The following is a 24,413-nucleotide window of genomic DNA, read 5'->3' as shown; positions in this document are numbered from 1 at the left end:
AGATGCCTCTGTAATTCTTTATTTTCCTGAAAGCATTCAGATTGCTTTCAAGAAGATTGACTGTCACTTTGAGGATGTTTACTCTGACTAGAATGAATGTTTCAGAAGTCTGAGAGAACAGATGACGTCCTGGAACTAGCTGGTAGAGGACTGCCTACAAATTTACAAATATCCCTTTGTAATGAATATGTCTTCGTGCACCTCATTTAGTGTGTGTCAGCGGGGGTGGGGTGAGATACAAATTTATGCCTAATTAAGTTGTCTTGTTTTGAATTGTAAAAATTAGAAAAGATAGGATTTAAAGTTTTCTGTATTGGGAGTTTGAAGTTTTTATTTTTAGACAAACTCCTTTAGGTTTTCCTCAGCTTAGGGGTAGAGATTTGGCAAGTGTAAGTGAACTCTTATCTCCCCAAACACTTTAAAATGTGGAAGTCACTACTGATTTTACTGATTTTACTGATTTTCCTAGGTTATTTGAAATAAACTGGAAAAGAGATACTTTTGTGCAGTAAGCTGAAAGAACAGAATATACCTAAAAATAAGTTGGGAAATTCCTGGATGTCAATTTTTATCAAATCTAGAATAAATCATTGGAAGGTATAAGAAGTCCTTTGGTTTTTTAAAGGAGAATGTGATGTATGATTACCCAATACCCCTGGACCTTTGAATCCTTCTCACAGGGGTAAAGTCTCCATCATGACTGAGTTACGCTTACTTTCATGGTCATTGCTAGGATGCCAATATATGTTAGCAACTTGGGGAAATACTTTTAAATGCCATCCTTTGCTTAAGAAGTATTTGGTGATCCTAGGCCTTCACGGTTTAAAGGAGGGGTTAGAATTTATAGAAGCAACTATTGAGTTAAATTGCTTACACAGGATGGTTTTGGAAATTGGAAAGGGATTTCAGAGAATGATCCGCATGGGACAGGAAGATGTGTCCGAGCCTTTGGATATGTAGTAGTGGTCACAGATGAGAGAGACACTCTGTGAATGATGGCCAGGCAAATCTTTCCTGGGCTCTACAGTAAGTGGGGCTGCCAAAGTGATCCAGTAAGCAAGGTACAATGATACTGGGTTTACCATGGTGCCCTCCAATATGGGCTGTGCATTCCCAGTAATAAACAAAAGGCAATTCATTCATTTCTGAAATGTAGGCATAAGCCGATTTTGTGTTCATGATCTCAAAAACAAAACTGAGTCAATCACACAAGTACATTTGCATCTCTATATATGTTGTGCAGGAATCCATAACCATTCATGCCCTTTCATGAGCGGATGTACATATAACCAAAGACCTTTCCGTTCAACGACTAGTATAAAACTCAGAGAAGACTAATCAATTGGATTTCCACATCCATTAGTCATCCCTTATAAATTGCATTAGCATCCATATTTGAAAGATGAGAACTTAGAAGAATTAGTTGGATGGTAAAAGGAAGATGAAAACTTTGTTCTATAATCAACAAGTCACAATTGGCTTTTGAACTCAATTCTTTCCTGGGGTCTACATCATGTATGAACATCATGTATGAAATCACACATTGGGAGTGTGTGCTCCTTTGGGGCTTTGGGACTCCAGGCAGATGGAATAGCCCTACAAAATCATAGCAAGAATAGGTATTCCTCCCAGGGGAGGCAGAAAGGCAAGGGGAGATGAGAAGATGACAGATAATGTCCAACCACTTACAAATCTCTAGAAGTTGTTTATGATTCTACTGCTCACAGCAATCTCTTCTCTAGGTTACTTTAAGCTTAGAGGACTCTAGGCCGTACATAAAATACATAGAGACCATAAAAAATAAAAGAAAGAATAATATATTTTTGAGATTTAAAATGATAACACTAGAAGTATAACCAGAACTTTCCATCTACTCCTATAAATACTCTCATTTTTGCATCACTGGTAAAGTAAGTGGGACACTGTTCTTCCAAATGGCCTTAGCATCAATCCATATTACACTGGGAACTCTAAAGGGTATTTACTATGCAATCCATCTTATTTGCTAAATAAAATTTTACCCCAAGAAAATGCTGAAATTATGGCAATCCCAGTAACAGATTTTTTGAGATGTGCCGACAAAGAAAGGGGTTGTCTGGTGTTAGAGAATGCTGTAATTCCCAGAGGAATTGGAAAGCATTTCCTTAATGAATGACTCAAGACTCTTGTTTTTAGTAGAAAGAATATAGATTTGAACCTGTTATTTTATTTAACTTTGAAGAACAGATGTGAGTGCAGCATTCATCCTCCTCCCCCTATCTGTTGTATGCAATTTGGTGACATTATGATCTCCTGAATGTGCCCTGACCACTTAGATTTCAAATGTAGAGTGATGTGTGCCAACCATGACATCTTCACCCTCCAATCTTCCAGGCAGAGATGGCTAGCGTCATGGTACATGAACAAATAGAGAGAGGCAAAGAGAGACTTATTAGAGAAGGACGCCAGCAGACATTTTTACAATTTTCTTTGTTAATTTTGAACACAGACTCAGAGGCTTCAGGGCATGGAAACTTTAGAGACATAGTCAACTGGAAAAAAAAGTTTAAATGATAGATTGTGCCTTAAGGCAGTAGTCCTTTTTTATGGGAAAATAAGAGCTTTTAGAAAGATAATTTTTCTGTGGTTTCTTCCTCTGCCCTCCCCCATCCTTTTGAGTCTGGTTTTAAAAAATAACTAAAATTATATGCATGAAGCTGAGAGACATTACTCTTTTCTCCCCCCTGCGTTGTTAGCTCTCTTATAAGATTAAGATGTTTTTGATATCTTCCTTTAGTTGTTCTTTTGGCTTGATAAGACATTTATTTTTATTTTTTAAAATAGTTTATTTACATGTTTGAGAGAGCAGGAGCAGGGGGGAGGTGGGAGGGGCAGAGGGACAGGGAGATTCCCCGCTGAGCTGGAAGCCTGACCTTGGGGCTCAATCTTAGGACCCCGAGATCATGACCTGAACTGAAGTCAGACAGTTGACTGAGCCACCCAGGAGCCTTGGCCTGATGACACATTTAAAATGATAGTAACCTGCTTTGTCTTTTCCCGTTAATGCACGAACATAAAGCAAAGGAATCCAAGGGCCAAGTCTTCACCCCACTGTGAGAGAACGTAACAATTCCCACCCCCCCCACCCCATGGTTTGCTAACTATGCACCTGGATGGTTGTTTGATGAAGGAGTGTGGTAAACACCTAGTGGGGCCCAAGTCACTTTGAATGTCACTCAACTGTGCCCCCATCAACATTTTTTTTTTGTTTCATATTCTGCTTTCTTGTTTATTTTTTTTCCATGCTCTTTGTTTCCTTTCTTTGCCTCAGCTCTTTTTGGAGAACCGTCAGGGATACGCTCATTGGCGTCCAGGCATTGCTTGGACCCAGGAGAGGCAGGACGTTTTGGATTTGTGTGTTCAATGGCCATTCCTGACCACTGGCGCTTCTTCCTTAGAAGCTGGGTCCCGGGATCCTCAGGCATTATGAAATAAATCATCTGAAGACCTCTGTCTCGGATGGGACCTGCCATGACCACTGTGGCAAACTACCAGAGTGGAATTTGTAAGTCCTGATTTATCCTGGGCTCCCACTAATACTGAAAAGACTAGTAATACTAAAAGCAGCAAATGGTGGCCACGTCCAGGTATAAGGTCAACCACCCTCATAAAAGAGAAAAGCAGAATTTCAAAAGCTGCTTCTTATTTTGCACTAAGGCTCTAGAAGCTTCACATACTGTATATATCCTTGGTATAGATTTGGAAAGACATGACTTTGTGCACAGTTTTTGAGAAAAGGAAGGGTAACTGAACACAACTGATTAATTTTATGAATGGATTCAGGCTTCAAAAATGCAAAGAATGGCATTTTTATGGATTAATTTGGAACAGGGTATGCCGCAAACATGTCAATTAAATTTTGGTACTTGAATCCCCTTTCATGTTTTAATTAAAATGTAAGTACCATGGGCTTATTATCAGTTTGGCACAGAGAATGAATTCATTCAATTTTTCCTGCTGGAAAGAGCATTAGTTATTTGGCTTTTCCTTGTAAAGAGATCTAGGAAAGAGACTGAGGACGGAATCAGAAATCAAAAGTAGTTATTAAATATGTCCCTGGCTTCTGAACTTTCAATGCACTCCAGATACAGAATGAGTTAAATAGGAATGAGAAAGTTCCTATCCCTTGACTCTCATATTACCATATAGGTAGCTAATACATTTTTTGCTTTAAAACAACCCTTTCTCTTTACTTTTTCCCCTCATACCTTTGGTAATACGAATGTCGCCAGACACATTTCAGTTCTAGCAGAACCAACTCCCACTCTGTGGTTTTCTCCCTCAGCCTTCAAATAAATGTAGATTTCCCCATACCAAGTACCCCCTCGTGCTCCCCTTTCTGCCTTGGATGAGTAGTCTCTAGTGGGCCTTCGCTTCCTGCTTCCTCATCCTCAATTTCTCATCTGTCACTGACTCTGGCCAGTCTGGCTTTTGCTGCATGGGCATTTCTGAAAGTGCTCCCTTTATGATCATCCTAATGACCACGTCAAATGGTCATTTTCTCTTTCCACATTCTGAGTGATTTCTGAGCCTCATTTGGCACTGTTGACGTACCCTTTGTGACTCCTGATTTCATTTGTTTCTAAATAAGGAAAGTTCTCCTGGAAGTGATTCCTACTCTTGGTTTCTGTGATATTCCACACCCTTGCTCTATGGGCTTTGGGTAAATTTGTCCATTCAGAAGGCTACGGATGCATTGTTTCTCAGTATCATTCTTCCTTAATGATGGTATAATTATCTTTATCATCTATAATATTTCATTATGCACAGCCTATAGTAGTTGCTAAATAAATATTTCTTGAATTTCCTTGCTTTAAGATATTCACCAATCTAGTGCACCAGATAAACTACAGCACTATTCTACTGGGAGTTATCACTACTTTTCATAATTACATTCTTTAGGTCTTCCTACTAACAATTTTGCCTCTGTACCCAAGTGCCATAGGTAGCTGACATTAATAAATACCTTATAATTATGATAAGTGTATCTGAATCAAAAATCAAGACACATAATTTGATAAAGGACATTTTGTAAATGTGAGAAGTAGTATGGGAGATCCATTTACTTTGGATGTACTCACAATTTTCCAGAGTACTTTGTTATCTTGTGTGGACATTAAATACCATAATTGGATTGGTGCTTTTCCTGAAAATCTGGATTACATAGTGCTATGATATATGCAAACCATTATTGTAACTTTTGTCTTTTAACTAATGCATATCTTTTGAAATTCAAAAGTATTGTTCATATATATCAAAGTAATCTATGCTATTAGACAGTTCTTCTCTTTTTTTGTTTTTAAATAAAGTACACTCAGAAGCTGAGATTTCCAAGAAATGTGCTTGCTGTGGCCAATAAACAGAGATTTAGAATCTCAAATTAAATCCTACTTTCATTTTGCAACTGTAATTACTAGGTCTCATTTTCCTTCTGGGCTTAAGATATTCTTTTAAAATTACAAGGATTTTACAGTCAATACATAGGAATAATCATAGTTTAAAAATTTTCAGACCAAGCTAAACAAATACTTTATACATTATTTGAGGACAAAATGCTAAGCAATATCTTCCATATTTTCTACATATCCAAAAAAATGACATGGAAACTTATAGAATGAAATGATCTCAAGCACATATATTCTCCAAGGGGTGTTAGAACATGCTGAGATGGATAATGAGCTGTCATCATGGAAACACTCTAGAGATGTGTGCCATGAGCCCACAGACCTGAAATAGTACTATTATTATGAAACACTCTTTTCTGCAATTGTTTCAGTGTTCTGGCTTTCCGTCCAGTGGTCTAAGCAGCTATTCAAAGCGCTTTCTAAAAGTAAAAAAAAACCTGAATCTTCCTTTTCCTCCTTCACTTCTGTAATAACGTTAAACACTTTAGTCTAAACTAAAATTGGTAAGTATTTTCAGAACTGTTAGGTCAAAACAATGTTTTTCCTTTTACTTAAGTTAACTGATTACTGAAAGCTTTTGAACTATGACATTCTATCTAACTTAAAAGGCCATTGAAGTGTTGCATTTTTTAAGTAGCATGGCTGAAAACAATTAAATTGACATAGGTATTTAGTTGATGTGAAAATAATTTTATCCCACAGTAGCAAAATTTCCAGTAAGTTCTTTGGAAACATCTAAATTGGAAATCTCTTGAGATATTCTAGCCAATTTCTATTTATCTAGTCCAGCATGGTCCAATATAAATAAAATGTAAGCTACGTAAGTAATTTAAAATTTTCCAGTAGCCCATTTTAAAAAGCAAAAAGAAATACGTACAATCAACTTTAATAATGCATTTTAAGCTGGTATATCCAAAATATTATTTAAGCATTCATCAATATAAAAAATTAGTGAGATATTATACATTTCTATTTCTTTTTTGTATCAAATCTTGGAAATCCAGTATGGATTTTACATGTATCTTAAGCATATCCAAGTTCAGAGTAGGCACATTTCAAGTGCCTACTAGTTTACATGTGGCCAGAAGCTGCTGTATCAGGCAATAAGGATTTAGTCAGTCTGATGGTTTTCACTGGCACTTTGTTTTTAGTCTAGTCTTTCACTAAAGCGTTTTATGAAAGTAGTTAGTGAATATGACTCTTGTCCTTTGTCTTTTGTCTGTTTCCTTGGGAGCCACTTAGACCCATCTTGATGGGACTTGCTCTCTACCTTACATATGTATGCATGTGGGTGAATAAAATTAGCACAGTGACTATATACTAATAAACTGATACTACTCAGAAGAATGATTTGTTACACAGAATGGAAGACGTTTCATTCACAGGACTGTGGGTACTGAAGAATACTTGCCAGAGGAATCCATTCGAAAACTGGTCCTTGGTGGCACTTGTTCTGGATAGGAAAATGGGGAATTAAAATTGAAATTCATTTATGGCATTTTAAAATTCATCTTTACTTTTTTTTTGTTGCTATTAGAACTCACCCCCAACCTTTGGTGCTCCAATTTAATGATTTTGTTTCTCTAAAATCCATGGAAGTTAGTGGACAAGACATACCCTGTTTCATGTATATGAATATGTCTGTGAATGTATTTCTTTTATATGGACGCAAAATAGAAAGTTCTGAAATTTTTTAGATCAGACTAAGAAAAATAAAAGATCCTCCTTTTCAAACATTTGTTTTGATTCTCATTGTAAAAATTCTTATTGAGAAATAAAGTCAGTCCAGACCCCGAGCTATACACAAAATAATTACAGGCCTTTTCAAATCAGTTTAAGATATTGTGTCATCAAATATTGAGATGAAAAGTAGAAAATTCAATCAATGAGTGTCTTGACTTGTGTCCATTAGTCCAAATATCTTGATACTTATCACTATTTGGCTAGTTGAAGTGATACATAAGTAGTTGGGTTAAATTGGTTTATGTTAGCAATATAGATCCTTCATGAGAATTTTGATATAATTAATCTCTGCTACATATAACATAAAAATTTATGGACATGAGCATAAAATACTATTTATATACTGTAATATATATGAAGCACTATAAAAATGTGTATTTTATTTTTACATTAATAAGAATTAAAATCAGGTCAGATTCTGTTTGCTTTCTTATTGAGCTTTGTTTCATATAAAGAGTTCTCTACTCTTCAACAATGAAAATGAAATAGAAGCTTTTTGAGGGTGATGATGAGGCAGTGTCACCAACCTTCTGGGTTTGACAGGTGTTCCTGACCACACTCTGCACAGCACCCTGCACCCTCACTCACTGAGGGCAGAATGATCATCCCTGTCAGGTAATTTGTGTTTTTGCAGTAAAGCAAATTAGTTTTCCAGAACTGTTATTTCTTTAAAATCTACCATGTATAGTGTGACTGCTTAGGATTATAAACTGAGAAATATCCTTTCATCAGAAAGATAGAGCTGCATCAGGGATAGAAGGCTGCTACCTTCTAAATACTTCCATTAGTTGTAAAACTGACATTTTATATTATCATAATCTTACTAGGACCTACGTGCCATCCAGCAATTACATTCAGTTTACTGCAGCCCTGATGGTCTCATATTTATTCATGAAAGTACTTTGGTTTGCATTGTCAACTTGTGCTACCAACAAAATGCTTTGACATACTAAATAACTTTCAGTCAAGAACTGATTTTAGAGTTTACTTCTCACATCCTCCCCGGTCTCCCCACCACCCCACCAACCTCTGTCTGATTCCAGCAACATTATGTTTTGAACTATTGAATGAAATAAATTTATAAGCTATAAGATTGGACCTAATTTCTAAAATACGTGGAAAAATATGCTCCCAACCTTACTATTATTTCACTATCTTTATTACTTAGCTCATGTCATGGTAACTTTCTTTATTAAAAAAGACCTGTTAGAAATACAAATATTACCATAATTGTTTAAAAAGCTACCCCCAAAATTCTATTTTTGAAATTAGATTTCCAAATTAAAAATGCACATATTAAAAATGGCAAACAGCTTAACTGGAATTACCAATCTCCTTTATCAATATATTATAGCTGCAAATAATTATAGCTGCATAATTATTTGCAGCTACACTAGAACTCCAGCTGAAAGGCTTTTTTTTTTTCACAGATTAAACCATAATATAAATGATACTAAGACCAGCAATAATGGTTTTCCCATGAGAAAAAGGTACAGGAAATTAACCTTCATAGTATCATCGAGGACATTTTAAATGATAACGTTATTAAATTTTTTTCTAGCCTTTTATGATTCTAATGCTAAAGTCATTGCTAAAAGTGTCTTAACATTTACGTATCATCTTATTTTAATATTCCACTGAAATAAGATAGTGCACTGGAGAACATTTGTTACGAACATTAAAGCCATTGGACAACAACAATGTCCAAGCAAATGAGGCCAGGGCTTGGTGTAGAAGCATTCAGATGTGCGGTGTTCTCTAAGAAGGCGAGGTGGCCTTTTGTGATCATTTAATAGCTGCCTACAGCTACGGCATCCATGATGCATCAGAACCTTTCTTAAACTTATTGACATTTCCAGCTTGACCCTATCAGATGTTTAATCACTTTGGCAAGGGAGACTGGAACCTGAAAGGCTTAAGCTGAAGCACTTGCCACATGCTCCCAAGCTCTAGATACTGTGTATCTCCCTTGTGTGATGTGGCTCAACCACCAGTTTCCATTTAGAGTCTCAAGTGCTGTGCTGAGTGGATCACATTTTTATACTATCCCATCTTTCCAAGTAGCTCTAGTGTTAGGATGAGAAACAGTGCCAGCTACAGCCCTTGCTCACTGGTAACATAGAAAAAGCTGTAGAAAACCTGTTACTTTAGAAATACAACCACCTTTTTGTGATTAGCCATGTTCTATGTGAATTATAATACCTAACAATGAAAGAATTTCACTATGAGCAATGAACAACAGAACCACAGGATAAAAGCCATAGATGTGGAAAATGCAGATATCTTTTTTTGATTGGTTATGAAGTATAATTTCCTGTCAAGTATAGTACTAAAAGCCTGTCAAGTATAGTTCGAAAGATCTTCCATTATGCTCTAACTGGGCTGTGGTTACTTCTGATTGCTATTTCTGTTGTCATACTCATTGCTTATTATGGGTTAATTCTTCCTAATTTCTGGAAAGAAAAATTGATCATGTGAGCTTTTGGAAGAAATTCCAGAGGAATTTGTGTTCTAAAGAGATTCCACCATAAGGCACATTACACCATACGGATCCCTGACACTTTTATGACCCTACATTTGAGTGATGTCTTACTGCAAAGGAGCACAGACATGTTGTACCTCATAAATTGTTTATTTATAATAAGCAAGGTTCAATGCGAAGAGAAAAAAGTTTGGACAACTTCAGTCATAATTCAACTTGGGTTCACACCAAGGGATAAGATCCTGAGGGAAGGGTTTCAGAGAACAGGGATTTTTCTTCTCTGTCTCCTCTTGTTTTCATCTGCTTGTTGCTCTGGCTTCTGGGGCTGCAGTGGGGAGTGTGCTCAAGAAATGGCCTCATGAGACAAACCTTTCCACTAAGTCTGACTTAAAGGAAAGTGAAGCAACAGGACGGAGCCCTCATTCCTAGATCACCAAGTTCTTTAGCATGATCAGAACTTTATTTTGTAATATCCCAAAGGGATTCCATTTTCTTTGGGAAGTATTTTTATTGCCTTGCTCGGCATCCAAAGGACCAGTCATGACAGTCACTGTTCTGCAATTATGTAAGGATAATCTTTCCTAGGGACAGGAAGACAAACAAAATTACCTCCCTTTTTGGGCCCGTGATTATTGCAATGTTGAATCTGATTTACTATCTGTGAGAAGAATGAGAACTCCACGGCATAATACTTAAATGAGTGAAGCCTTGCTGCCTATTTTCTGTACTTAGCTTGTCATGCTCTAGATTTGTACATATGTACCCTTTCCTGAGTACAGATGGAGTTTGCTGGGGGTCTGGCTAATAGACAAGCCACCATATATGTCTTTACCTCAAATTAGGAATAAAATATGTATGGGCAAAAATTCAGTCAGCCAAATAAGTGAACTTGAAGGAAATTATTTATCCGAGTAGGTACAAAATTTTTTTATTCATGATCTATACATTTAGATAATATGCTTTTATTGGACAGTAATATGTTATTTCTCTAATAGATTATATAGTAAAGGGAAACCATATAATTCGTCATTCAAATGAGGACAAACTGGAGAGTGAAAGGGAAGCTATTAAAAATTCTGCTAGGATGACACAGAGCAGGACTGTCCCAGGCAAACAGGCATGTGCAGTTCCCCCATGCAGTCTCATGGGGACGTAGATTGTTACCAAACTGTTTCTTCTCATATCAAAAATATGTGACACCATCACATGTCGGAAAAGAATGGCAGGAGAAGATGTGGGTGTGGGCACTGAGGGCCTTTAGAAGTAGTTTCTCTTTCAAGGTTAGGAATGGTAAACAATAGTTTATTTTTCAAGATTAGCATACAAAATGAAAAAATGCAAGATCTTCCTCTTGTGATTGCAAAGAAAATTAGTCTTCCTTTCATGAGAGTTCTGAGAAAAGGACAGGGAAGGGAGAAGTAAAAAATAGCATGGCTTATCCCACTGTGCAAAGGTATGTATTTTCCTTGCTTTCAACTTAAACAAAATGCAAGTAATGGGGACAGCAAGAAGTTAATAATCAACAGAGGCTATTATTGCACAATGAGGAAAGTGACCTTTATTGCAAAGTCTTGAATAGAGATGGGGATGGGGAGATTTTTGCTTTTTCCTGGGAGCTGCTGGTCATGCCAGAAGGTCAATGCATAAATAACTGACATGAAAACCCAAAAGCTCATTGGTCAAAACCTCTTTTGGGATTTTTTTTTGGGGGGTGGGGTATTTTTCTTTTCTATATATACAAGTTTTAAGCTTATGTGGAAATAAGTTAGGAAAAAAAAATTCTGCACAGCATTTTCCAATAAGGCCTAAGGAGATTTTTGAGAATCAGAAGGTATTTAACAACAAGACGTTCTCCTAATTAAACATCAATTTTGCCCTTGGAATGAGAAACTGTTGGCCTAATTGTCTAATTACCCTTGAGCTGTTGTCTATATTTACTGCACAATTTCGCAGGTTGAAATGTGATGTTATCTGCTGGGTTGTGTCATGCAGTCTCATTCAAGAATCGTCTTCCTAGGCTTTTGTGTCCTCAGCTTCAGTAGAAGTTCTTGCAAGTGGCATTTATTTCTCATGATTTTTTTTTCTCGTGGAGTGCCTAGCAGAGTTCTAGAAGACAGGTGTTGAATGTTTCGAACATTCTTGTTGAGTGATGTGGAGTCTGGAGGTACTACCTCTAGGCATTCCACCTGCGGCTGTGAAACTGGAAGCGTTGCCCTGCCTGCTGGAAGAGTCTTTGTTGTCTCTTCTTTGGTTCCATCTCATCGTAAGATCTCACGAAGACAGGAGGCATTTCTCTCATAAGCATGCACCCGTCATGTTCCGTTTCATGTGGCTCTAGTAGCCTATGGTTGTCTTTGTTTGTTTAAAATCACTACATTTTTTTTTCAGGAATACATCTTTATTAAGATATCCTGTGCATGCACATTAAAATGTCAGCATAATCTAATTATGAGCCAAATGAGGCACAGCAGCATTTACATCATTTGATAAATTTCCATCATTTGCAGGGGACTGGTGACTTGAATCCAAATACTTCTTGACAGCCTTGATATAACAAACATTATGTAGCTCTGTTCACCAGGAGCTGGTGGGTGGAGGTACATCCTTTCTTTTTTGGTTACTGCAACCCAGTTCGGAATGTGAATGCAAAATATCTCTTTAGCCATAGACCCAGTTGTAAGGGGAGATACCATGAGGTTGCTATAGGCCACGGAGAATGTCAAAAGGCTTGGTTTAGACAGCTTCTGGTTGGGATTCCCTCCCATACTTTCCCTAGTCCCCACAGATATTTCTCCTAGGAAAAAGTTTTCGGGGATACAAGGATAAACAGAGTGAAACCTAAATGTTATGCATGCGAGTCAAAGGAATAAGGTGTGGTTTGCATCAAAATTTTGAATATAGTTCCTTTGTATGGATGCAAACATTTCATGATCATTAAAACAAAAAAGATAACTATTTGAAGATAATGAGAAATACACTGAGCTTTCCCTCAATTTATTTAAAAAATATTTTCTGGCATTCCAAAAACGTGAGAGAATGAAACTTTTTTCATAATTGAAAACAAGGAATGTAGAGAGGGCAACGGGCTGCGTTGTTCTTTCTAGACACTTGCATGTCCACAAGCAGAGTGAGCCGATCACCTATCCAGAGACCTGAGAAAGTAGCACTGCATTTGTTTGGTTTCCTTAATCTTCAGCATAGAGCTTTGCTTACCCTGACATGATTTCCCTGTTTCTTTCACACTCCATTTAGTGTTATGAAATAGCATGATACAAAAGCAAAGGATGGGAAAGAAAATGAGCTTGCCCTCTTTTGGCTTCCTAAGATTTGTGACCCTGAAAACATTGCTGTGACCTCAGAAACATTAGAGAGCTGACAAAAACATAGAGGGGGGACACCATTAGAGCAGAGGCAGCAGTGGGATCAGTGGGGGCACTGATGGGCGGAGGTGGGCTGGGGTGGGAGTCAGGCTGTTGGTTGTTGACGTGGCTGCGGAAGCAGAGGGGATAAAGAGCTCCCAGGGGAGGACTGGAAAAGAAAGATATGGGAGGTTAAAGTGGATTGGTTTGCTTGGATTGTTCCAGGTAAGCAGCGGCAAGGCAATGAACAGAGACAGCATTGCAGGGGCTGGATAAAGAAATCAGAATTCTTTTAGGGTTGAAAAGAAGGTCATGTGCAATCCCTGCTCAGAAACTGAGGGCATCACAGTATCAGGCGCCATGAAGGGAAAAGGGAATAGATGCCAACATTGCCTTTGTCCTGAAACTACAAAAGAACGGGAGCAAATGATTAACGGAGGGACAGAAATAGGAGGAAGCATCATCCTGAAGCTCCCTAAAGGTAACCAAAAATTTAAACAAGCCAAGGATGTGACAATATTTTAATCTGCAATGCATTCTATCCTCCAAGTTAGAACTTCTAGTGCATCTTGATATCTACACCTGTTTACACTTTTTCTTATTTGCTCAGTTAAATTTGTAAGAGCAAGGCGTATTACTCATCTTTGGTATCTCTCCACAGAACTGAGAGTAAAGTGGGTATTCAATACATGCTTGGATATGGAAGCAGAAAAGCCATTAAGAACTGTGTTCAAATCTCTTCAATTTTTTTTTGTTTGCTGAGCATTAATATCCTGAATTTACACCCTATGTTATACAGCTAAACACACTACTTTGTTCTTACTCTCTCACAGCAAAGGCATTCTGACTACACAATCCTTTAAGGACATTTCAGCTGTTCACCCAGTAGCCCTGTCATAGCTGATTATTTAAAATAAAGAGGTGTGTGGGGGGGACGGGGTTCATTTTGACAAAAAAGGATTTCTCAGTGCGAGCCCTGCTGTCCTAACTATTTTATCAATGAAAATTGCTTTTACAGAGAGTTGTAGAGGCTGGGGAAAAGGCATTATGTCTCCTCTTTCCCTTGCCAGTTGGGTGCATAATTCTCAGCCCCTGAGTTCATAAAGAATAAACAGATTTCAGATCCTCTGTGGTCACACACAATTTAAAACCTGCTATTTATGTTTCAGATGTTAAAGCTGGAGAGAAGACACTGGCGGAACACAGAGACAAAAGGAGTCAGCAGACTGTAAAAGGCAACACAGGGGACCAAACACTTCTCACTAGGCTAGGTTTCTTGATCCATTTACTTAGTTTATACTGCACATTTCTCTCATAGATTATACATTCATGCCATTCAGATTCCCGGCCTCTAACATTTGGAAGAGATGACCTGTCAGATGGTGGAAAGAGGCACAAGGAACGTACATGCAATATTAAAAGCCTTTGTTTTCTAATATTTATAAAGTGCAATGAAATAATTTTAGAGGACCTTCAAACAGGACGACAAGTGCATACACGATATTTTGTTTTATGACTGAATGGGCCACAGCATTAAAGGGGCCCCACTCTGTTAAATAAGAAGCAGAAGTTTGGGGTAGAGATGATTGGCAGCTGGCTCTGTGCTGTTTTCAGAACCATTACTTTCATGGATTGTGAGTTGGAAGGACATGGCTAACATTGACTCATGGCCCTAAATCTTCAATGATTGCATTCAAGGCCCTAAGAAAAAAATCTAAGCTGCAGACTCAAGATCAGATTACACATAAATATCCCAACCATTTATCTTATTATTTGGTGACTTGAACAAAACTATCTTCTTCCGCAACCCCCCACCCCCGTCCTCCCCACCAAATACATTCCTGATTTTCCTCAGGGGTTTAGGCGGAAAACCATAGGAAATAAAATATAAAACCAAAGGATATGAACTTATTTTTTTAAAGAAAAGTTTAGACCAGCTGGCTCTACTTTTGAGATACTTTCTGAACCTCAGAATATCAACTCATGCCCGATCATCTCAGCTTCAATATATCCCTTGGCAGGGCTTCAGCCATTACTAATGTACCCTTGTTTTATGTGGCTTTCACTTACGCCTACTTTCATAAATCGCTCTAGATTTCTCGTAGAGCTCGTAGGGGTCAGGCTTCCTTGGGTCAAAGGCCTCTGTTGAGTCAGGAAAAGAAGTTCTGTGGAGGGTGGGTGGGAAGGGCAGGTTCTGCGGGATGGCCGGAGCAGATAGACTCGTTTGAGGACTGCCTTGGTTCTCCCAGCGGTCCATTATCTGGAAAGCAAAAGAGAACAGAAGATGGCTGATGGTGAATTCCTCTTTGTCACACACCATAACCCTCACCTTTAAATTAGACTCTCTTGCCCCGTGGACTTTCCTTAGACTCTCTTGCCCTTTGGACTTTCCTTAGTTAGACTCTCTTGCGCTGTGGACTTTTCTTCCATGAAACGTTTGCAACTTTGGAATAAGTGTGAGAAAAGACTCTGTCTCTGGTTAAAGTACTGAAGACTGTACTCAATACTAGTGGTTGCTTGACTTCGGAATGCAAACTGACATAACCTGGTCACCTGGTGCTGGTCATCTCCAGCAACTCAATCTCTCCCAGTGTTTTGTCCTCCTCCACAATAAAGATGACATGTGTCTCAAGATACCTTTGTATGTAAGTGTGGAAAAATGTGTGGTACTGGCCCTGAAACATTACGCCAGTTTTACTAAAACAAAAGAGAATAAAGAAGTCTACGTGTATTCTCTTGACATCTATGCAGATCCCAATAATCTCCTATACCTGAACATTTGGGGTCACTTTCTTTATAGTTTTAAGTAATAATGCGACCACATGGGATTTATGAATTGTTCAAAGTCTTCTGTGAAGCCTCATTTACTTCTGATCTGGCAGTTTCTTTCCCAAAATGCTACTGCTGATGTTGCTACCACTACAGTTTATTAAAGATCTCTAGAACACTTCCCAGTTTACCATGTTTTCTCACACACGTTTATCTTCTTGGATCTGCACCATGGCTCCATGAAGTAGATAAGGCAGGACTTGTGTCCTTTTATCAAATAGAAAGCCAGGTTAACTGAGAACACCTGTTTGTACCACCAACTTCACTTTCATTCACTAGTCAACTGATTCAAACTCAACTTATTCTTTTCTGCTTTGGATAAACCTACTTTGTGTAAAACTTAGACTAGGTTATCCTTATGTCTAAAATTCTGCATTGGGTCAGCATGGTCTTCAGCTTAAGGGTTAATCTCCCTACTGGGGCATTAGTAGCTCCTCATGACCCAATTTCTGTTCACTGTTCTCATACTCACTCATAGTCTCTCCTCTCATTCCCCAGGACCCATCAGATTCTCTCCTGCCTCTGATCTTTTGTGTACCTTCTTAATTTCTCCTTCTACTTAAAAAGTTTACCCATTTCTCCACTTTTTCCACCTCCCTTCCTCCCTTTACCTGGGGGCTACTAGACTCAGATAAGATGTATTTTCTAAAAGGCCTCTGCTGGCCATTTTTTTTTTAAGATTTTATTTATTTATTTATTTATTTATTTATTTATTTATTCATTCATTCATTCATTCATTCATTCATTCATTCATGAGAGACACAGAGAGAGAGAGAGGCAGAGACACAGGCAGAGGGAGAAGCAGGCTCCCTGCCGGGAGCCCAACGTGGGACTTGATCCCGGGTCTCCAGGATCACGCCCTGGGCCAAAGGCAGGCTCTAAACTGCTAAACCACCCAGGGTTCCCTCTGCTGCCTATTCTTAAACTGGTCATACATCCCTCCCAGATGCCTCGCAGCACCTCTATCTACCCCTCACACCCAACGCTAATGATGCTTAACTATTATGGCAAGACTACCTATGTCTCCTCAAATAGAGCATGGTGGGGACAGATCCTCTGGGGACACAGTCTTTCTCATTGTTGTATTACTGACACATAATAAGCTCAGAAAATGTTAATTTAGTGAATGAATGAAATCATCAATAAAATATGGTCAGCTGTTCTTTTTTCCCCCTAATCTGGCTGACTTATAACTGTTCTTTCTTTTAAACATACAAACATACAAACAAATTAGCTTTGATATACACTGCTTTGAGGTTGGCAGGATTACGACTCTTTGTCCCTTATTGCACCGTTCTGCTCTTGTTTCCATGCTGGCCATATTGGTTAGGGCTCCTACACCAGCTCTGCTTTGTCACTTATAAATATTTTAAGGTTGGAGGGAATGTGATGTGCCAGGTACCTACCATGCATGTCACTCTGTAAAACAAAGTTCCCTGTGACTTACTCACCTAGCTGAAGCTGTGGCAGATATCAAATGAGCCAACAAACTATGGAAGAAATGAGTCACTGACCCATCTCTCAATAAGACTGATACCATGGTCTGAATGATTGGGTCCCCGCCCAAATTTATATATTAAAATTCTAATACCTAAGGTGATGGAACTAGGAGGTGGGACCTTTGGGAGGCTATTGGGTCATGAGGGTGGAGCCCTCATGAATGGGATGAGTGCCTTTATAAAAGAGATTCAGAGTCTAGAAGACCCTTCTGCCAGGTGAGGTTGCAGAGAAAAGATGGCCATCTAGGAAGTGGGAAATCACCAGACACTGAATCTGCCAGGGCCTCGATCTTGAACTTCCAGCCTCCAGAACTATGAGGAAAACTTGCTGTTGTTTACAAGCCACCCCATCTATGGTACAGCAGTGTGAAGGGGCTAAGACAATTGGCTTCATTTATCTTGTTTTCTATATGGGACACTGACCAAGATTTCATTTGAACAAAGTTTCTAAACCTAAAGAGGATGGAAAATCCTAGTTGAGCTCAATTCCCTAATATTGAACATAACCTCAAGAGTGTGAAGAGGTCCAGCAGTGGTCAGCAGCAGATCCTGGATGCACCCAATTTGTAACTCTAACGGGAGTGCTTTTTATACTAATACATTGAGTGGAATAACTGGCAAATTTGTTTAGAATTTTTGCTAATATTCTGCTCAGTGGACTTTTTGCTCCCATTTAATAAAAATCCTTAAATACACACTTCATAATTCATTTGATAGCAAAATTCATCTAGGAAGCCATTCTAGGTTCTTTGGTCATCCACTCTGTGTCTCTGCTATGATGAGCAGACCCACATTTGTGGCTAAAGTCATATTGTTTTTTAATTTTTCACTTAAAGCGACTGGCTTTAGGCACCATGTGGATGCATTTTGGCTGTGACTTTCTCCCTTCTGTTTCCGAACATAAGGTACTAAATTCTAAACAGTAAATAATTTAGATATGGGGACGGAATAGCTGTAGAATAGCCACACAGGTCCTGCTATGTGTTGTTCATGAGCAGTCATTGGAGCAAACATGCTTCTGGTGAAATATTAGTATTTCTAAACAACATTCTTAAAACTACAGAACAAATAATGCTTTGGGCACTCTTGGGAAGGCTACTGGGGCCGAGTGACAAATTCTACAATTTCTGTAGCACAGAAACGAGGGAATTAGTCAAGAGTCCGGTTTATGCTTAGTAAAGCATTCACAACATCTTGCTGTGACATTCATCAACCCTTGAGTCACTCTGTCAGGGTTTCTTAAAAGACTGTAGAGCAGAAAAATCACTGTGCCCATGAAATTACTGAAGAAGCAGACTTGTAGTCCTAGAGCTACCCTCCTCCCCCGACTGAGTTATTTGTTGGCTTTGGCCCAAAAGCCCATGAAGCAAACCACTTGCCCTGGGATCAGAGGTCACCCTCTGTTCACTGGGGCTGGTGTGCTGATCTAATAGCCTCCTTTCAGGGTGCGCTCTGTTGACTTCTTACTTTCTTAGAAAACTGGTCTCTGGACTTCTGCTTTCCAGCTGGGACACTCTGCTCATTTGTTCCTCTCAAGCTTCTTGAACACCCTAGATTCTGATCCTGTCCTGTTGCTCAGGCCCTTGGCCTCACTTGTTCCACCCAGTGGCTCTGGCAAGACATTTACTTCTCCTGGCTCCTGAATGGGCCTTGTACAGTCCCAACTATGTCCATGCCTAGGCAGCTCACTAGTGTAAGGAAAAACAAACATGTAGTTGTTTTCAATAACTGGGAGAAACCTGTGTCTCTGCTGGTCTCGGTGAATGAATGAATGCCTGACTGTACGAAGGTATAATCACTGAATTATCATCAGACAGAGTGGACATATAATCCACAACAGGGCCTTGCATGGTAAGAGAGGAAAACCCAGTCATGATGTGGTTAATTTTTGACTCCCCATCCTGATCTAGGGGTCACACTGAGAGTGGACGACTTGTGAATAAGGCGGCGCCCCACCTCCCAGGAAGTGCTCCATTTAGAATCTGTTTGCTTTCTATAGAAGGTGGCTGGGATAGACTAAATGCACCCCCTCATTATTTTAGGGCAGGGCTGGGATATGAAGGCGTTTGGCTTGATTCTATACTTGAAGAATGAACTTGGATCCCTTCCAGATAGAGAGCATGAGAACTCACTACAATTAGAATACTACTTGTCACAAAGGAAATGACGATCTCAACAAGGATTAGCTTAAGATGTAGATCAGTAGGGACAGAAGAGGGTCAGAAAGTGACAGAGGACCAGGAGAAGGAGAGATCTCACTCAGGATAACGTTTCCTTATCCTGACTACAGATGTCCTCAATCCTTCTCAGAGGAGAGAGTCTATAAATCCATATACTGTGGACATATATTTATATATTTGTTTAAATGAATACTTTAGCAACTATGTTCACTTTATAGAGCCATTAATTTATTTGGGTTTCATGCATGGAGGGTCTGCTTTCTGGGATGACAGTACTTTATATTTCTCTTTTATTCTCCTAGAGGTTTTATCTATTGATTTGAAAGAGAGCAAGAGAGCTGGAGCAGAGGGGAGTAGCAGAGGAAGAATCAAACTCCCCACTGAGTGGAGAGGCTGCTGTGAGGCTTGGTCCCAGGACTCCAGGATGATGACCTGAGCTGAAGGCAGATGCCCAACTGACTGAACCACCCAGGTGCCCCAGTACTTTATATTTTTGAGCTCAATATGTAGAGGCGCTGTTTTAAGCAACTTACATGGACTGGTAAGACTCTCCATGATGACTATGTGAGTGGGGTACTATTCTTTTCCCCATTTTACAGATAGAACTTGAGATACTAACAACCTAAGTGGCTAGCTGAAGGTCATATAGCTACTAAGGAGAAGAAGCAAAGTTTGAACCCAGGCAGTATGCTTTCAAAGCCTGGACCCCAAAACGTATATCACACTGCTTCTCATTACAGTCTTTGGTCTAAAGAGCTTCTGCTGGATCCATGGAGGACATTAAGTTGACAGTCCTATATCCTCACTCAGCCTAGAACCTGGAAGTCCAAGCCTTAGCTTTTGTAGGAATGTGTGGGGTTCAGGATTAATTGTAAATCGAGTTCTATAAAACCTTTTTTGGAATTATTGACTATGGATGTAATTACTGTAATGACAGAAAATGCTGTAATTATGCCAAATGGCATAATTTGTGTAAATGTGGTACATATAAGGAAATCACTAAATTGCATAATTGTAGCACCATGATGAAGTTACAAGGCTCCTTGTTAAATTAGATAAAGATGTGTATAACCACAGAGCACAGATTAACTTTGGTGATGAAAGGAAGAAATTATTTAAATTTTGGCCAACCAAGATAAAACAAATTTCATTTTAAACATTTTAAACTCCCCTCTTTTCGAACTCTGTACCTCACTAAACCCAAATAGGTCCAGGTTCCCCATCAGATATTCTCTGTGGCCCAGACGAGGCCAATCCTAAACGAGGACATGGTTGGTGAGGACATCCTGCCCTGACAATCAGCTCTTCATCTCTAGCTCCTGGTTTCCTTATGTCTTTTTGAGAGAAACCTGGAGCTGGGGCATATGACAGGGCTCAATTATACTTTATTTTTACATCTTCAAACCATTTCAATGGTTGTTATTTAGTTAAGCCAGTTATTGTACTTGAAAAGTGTGCAAAATCATATTACCTCCCTTTATAAAATGAGAGAATCAAGCAGTTAAATATTCTCTCAGTAAAAGAAATAGGAGAAGCATAAATTAATTCAAGAATTCCCTACTCACTGGCCAGACTTGGGGCCACTTTTATCTGAGCTCCTCAAAGTGGGAGGGAAGAAAAGGAGTAGGTGGGGGAAGTGATTCCCTGAGTTTTATTTTTGACTGGAATCACTTTGCTGTGGTTCTTTTCTAGCTGTGGGTTATAGACACCCCAGGTAGGGTACAGCATTCTAGCACAGCATGAAATGGGATCCCAGAAAACCAGTGCCAGCTCTGGGGACTTGGACAGTTACTAGTTTCAATCTAATGGCAAGTAAAAATTAGGTCTAATTGTGAAGTCGACTTGGCTAATCTAGCCACACAAAAAGTATTAAAATCCATCAGCCTCCTGTATTGGCATCAAAATTTCAGGCTGATTCACAAGGAAACTAGACCCAGAGAGTTTAAGTGATGGAGAAGAGTACCAGCTTCTGAAGGAGATTCAGAAGTTGAATGATCGCCAGGTCTGCTCGAATATGTGTCTCTGCAATATTCACACATATAGTTAGAATATACATTAAAATGTAAACATTAATATACACAGAACTGAATTTCTTATGTCCCAGATATAATTTATAGGTCAAGACCTCTAGGCCTATAATTTGCATTGTTTATAATAAGTCCATGTTATACACTATAGTTATTTCTGACAGGGGAAAAACAAAAGGTCTCTGCAGTACACCATACGAAACAGTGTTAATACTCATTTTCTAAGTATATTAAAAAACAGGAAGCATTGCCTTTACAGGAAAGCGAGACAAGTTATTTTGCATTTGTGTGACAAGTACAAGACGAAGGGACACAGGATTTGTTCTTTTGACATCACAGCATCTTGGAGGTAAAGAGATTTTGAGGTCACCCAATTAACTCTTACATAATGGGACTGCAATAGTAACTAGAAATCAAGAAAGAAGCATAATAATTCCAACTTACAGGCTTTGGAGTTTTCCATGGAGAAAAGAAACCTGTAATAAAGAAAACAATATTTGAACTTTGAAAATATAACCTGCTTACCACTTACGGGTGTCATGCTATTAAGATGACTGCATTCATATTACTTCGTTAATAGCAAACCATAATGACAAAATACGCTACAGTTTTCTTCAAGGAGCCCAAAGAACTTTGTTGGAATTATATTAATTCTTCAAAGGACATTTCCTTATTTGGAGGCTGAGGAGTCTGAGGCACAGAGAAGGTAAACTGTATGGTAAGTGGTCAGCTGTTTTATAAGAACTGAGATTGAACCATCCTAGGGGTCACTGTGTCACAGCTGTAGCTGGAAAATGGGGGAGAGGGCAAGGTGCGGGGGAGACAAAGAGAATATGTACAGAAATTAAGTTCTTCAAGGTAAGTACTTTTGCTTAGTATAAAAAATAATCTGCTTGGCATACCTTCCTTATGCGGTTAAAAAGTAATCAACAAGCCTTCATTGGTCCTAAATATTCTTTTTTTCTGTTTTTACTTTTATTTGCATTTACTTTATGTAGAATTTACTCCCGTGCCATAAGTCTTTGTTTCTTCAGTTTCTTCAGGGGTATCTCTTTCTTCCATGCAACCTCCTCTTCTGGTTTTAGGAACAGTCTGCTCTTTTTCGTAAGGATCATCTCAGTGCATCAGGGAGAGCTCATGCATGGGTTAATCTGACCACGAGCCCTGTAAGATCCACGCTGCATCTTGGGGACTTTGCTCACCTGGGGGTGCTCAGTGCCCAGATACTCTACATCTAAGCATTTACGCTTAGTATTACTCTCTGTACTATTAAGCACGTGCAGTAAAAATTCAGCACTCTTTTGGGTCACTGACCCTGTGTGCAGGCTCACAGTTTGGCCTGAGCACACCTACCACCTCCATCAGGGCAGTGATGGGATGGCACATATTGCTTCTGCAGAGTGCCATCCTTCAGATACTTGGTGGCTTTACGGATATGCCTACCCTTGATGGCCTGGGCAGCTTAGTGTGTTTAAAATGAACATGAAGATTTGAACCTCTTGATTTGCATAATTTTGTAGGGTTTTCTGGGTCAAGTGAAGAGTGAACCATTTTCAGAGATCACCTCGGGCCACTTACAGACGAGCTCATTAGTCCTAAATTTAAAAATAATGTATATACCTGTTATGAATCAGATTCCAGTGTATAAAAGAATAACTCTTTGGGGACTGTTCTCCCATGGAGTCCTTCTCTGAGCAGGTATCTATTATGTTAGCACTACAATATTGTATATCAAGAAACAGCTCAAACTGTTTGTTAATTGAATGACTCGTGTATCAACAAAGCCATGCTTTTTTTTTCAATTTAGTGAGAAATTTCTATTATTACAAATAGTATGCAGATTGGACTGTCTCTGCTGTGATCCAAATGACCATTTAGATAATGAAAAGCAAAAGACAGATTAATTCCTTGTTCTTTTTCTCTTCTGTTATTATTATCATATGGTATCAAGTTTTTAAAAAAATAGTAAAAACAAGCTTAAAAATAACGGTGAGGAGGAGGGCAGCTGACATAACTGACCCCAGTAAGCGAAAACATAAACAGTTTTGCTCATGTCAATGTTAGTTGGTATCTGAAAAATGCCCAATAAAAATGAAATATTGAAAATAAGCCACATACTTCTGTGTTTATCATCTTAAAAACTGGGACTCCTATAAAATGGTTATGGTTGAAAACTGTAGCCCCTTTATAGGAAATATCTAGAGGAAGCTGGACACACAATTATCTAGATGTTTAAGCAATCCTGCTCAGGCATGGGATCAATACTAACTGTAGTACCTCAGTGCACATTGTGGGGACCTGATGCTTCATCTTATGAAACGAGGGAAGGTATGTAATCTATCAGGTTTCTCAGCTCTCCTTGGAACCCAGAGTCAAATTTAATGCTCAACTGTAATAACCATCTTACTTAAGGAGATGAGAAGAATAAGCTCATCTTATATACTCTGTGAGTTCTTCTCTCTCCTTCCAACTAAAGGACAAAAATTCTGATCCATGTGTGGTTCGGTTATAAGTTAATTATAAGGATCTAATCATATCTTTTTTTTGGAAGCAGATGAGAATGAAAGTTACAGATAAATAAATACATTTATCTCCTTGACTGACTCTGTAAAATGCCAACAAAAACAAATTGATCACTAATTCTACAGTGAAAAAAAATTGTAACCTATTGGCCAATTAACCATTCCTTTCCATGAAGGATAAGATTTATTTGTTGATTTATGGAATTGCCAGCAACAGGTCTTCTGCAAAAGTTGTCACTTGTCTAGTCTCACATGTCAAAACATTCAGTTATTTCCTCTGCTTTCTTTATGTCATCACCTTCTTTGTGGGGCACCAGAACGGATTTTG

General features: G+C 38.7%; 1 protein-coding gene across 46 annotated transcripts in view; it reads right to left on the bottom strand.

Annotated features, from left to right (window-relative positions):
• The window catches only part of MAGI2 (membrane associated guanylate kinase, WW and PDZ domain containing 2), a 1,307,576-nt gene that overhangs the window by 162,081 nt on the left and 1,121,082 nt on the right, over window positions 1-24,413 (bottom strand). For 25 of the 46 annotated variants that reach the window (XM_072759854.1, XM_072759849.1, XM_072759863.1 and 22 more), the window contains 3 exons: window positions 22,008-22,039; window positions 15,099-15,288; window positions 6,856-6,897 (listed from right to left, as the gene is read on the bottom strand). In XM_072759854.1, the coding sequence (XP_072615955.1) occupies window positions 6,856-6,897; window positions 15,099-15,288; window positions 22,008-22,039 (264 nt within the window). The remainder of the gene's footprint in view (window positions 1-6,855; window positions 6,898-15,098; window positions 15,289-22,007; window positions 22,040-24,413) is intronic. The other 21 variants (XM_072759867.1, XM_072759875.1, XM_072759836.1 and 18 more) reach the window with 3 other exon arrangements.

This window comes from Vulpes vulpes, chromosome 5 (genome assembly GCF_048418805.1).
Source record: "Vulpes vulpes isolate BD-2025 chromosome 5, VulVul3, whole genome shotgun sequence".
In the NCBI taxonomy this organism is placed as follows: domain Eukaryota; kingdom Metazoa; phylum Chordata; class Mammalia; order Carnivora; family Canidae; genus Vulpes; species Vulpes vulpes.
The sequence above is the reverse complement of the archived record's forward strand: the minus strand, read 5'-3'. Positions and strand labels throughout refer to the sequence as shown.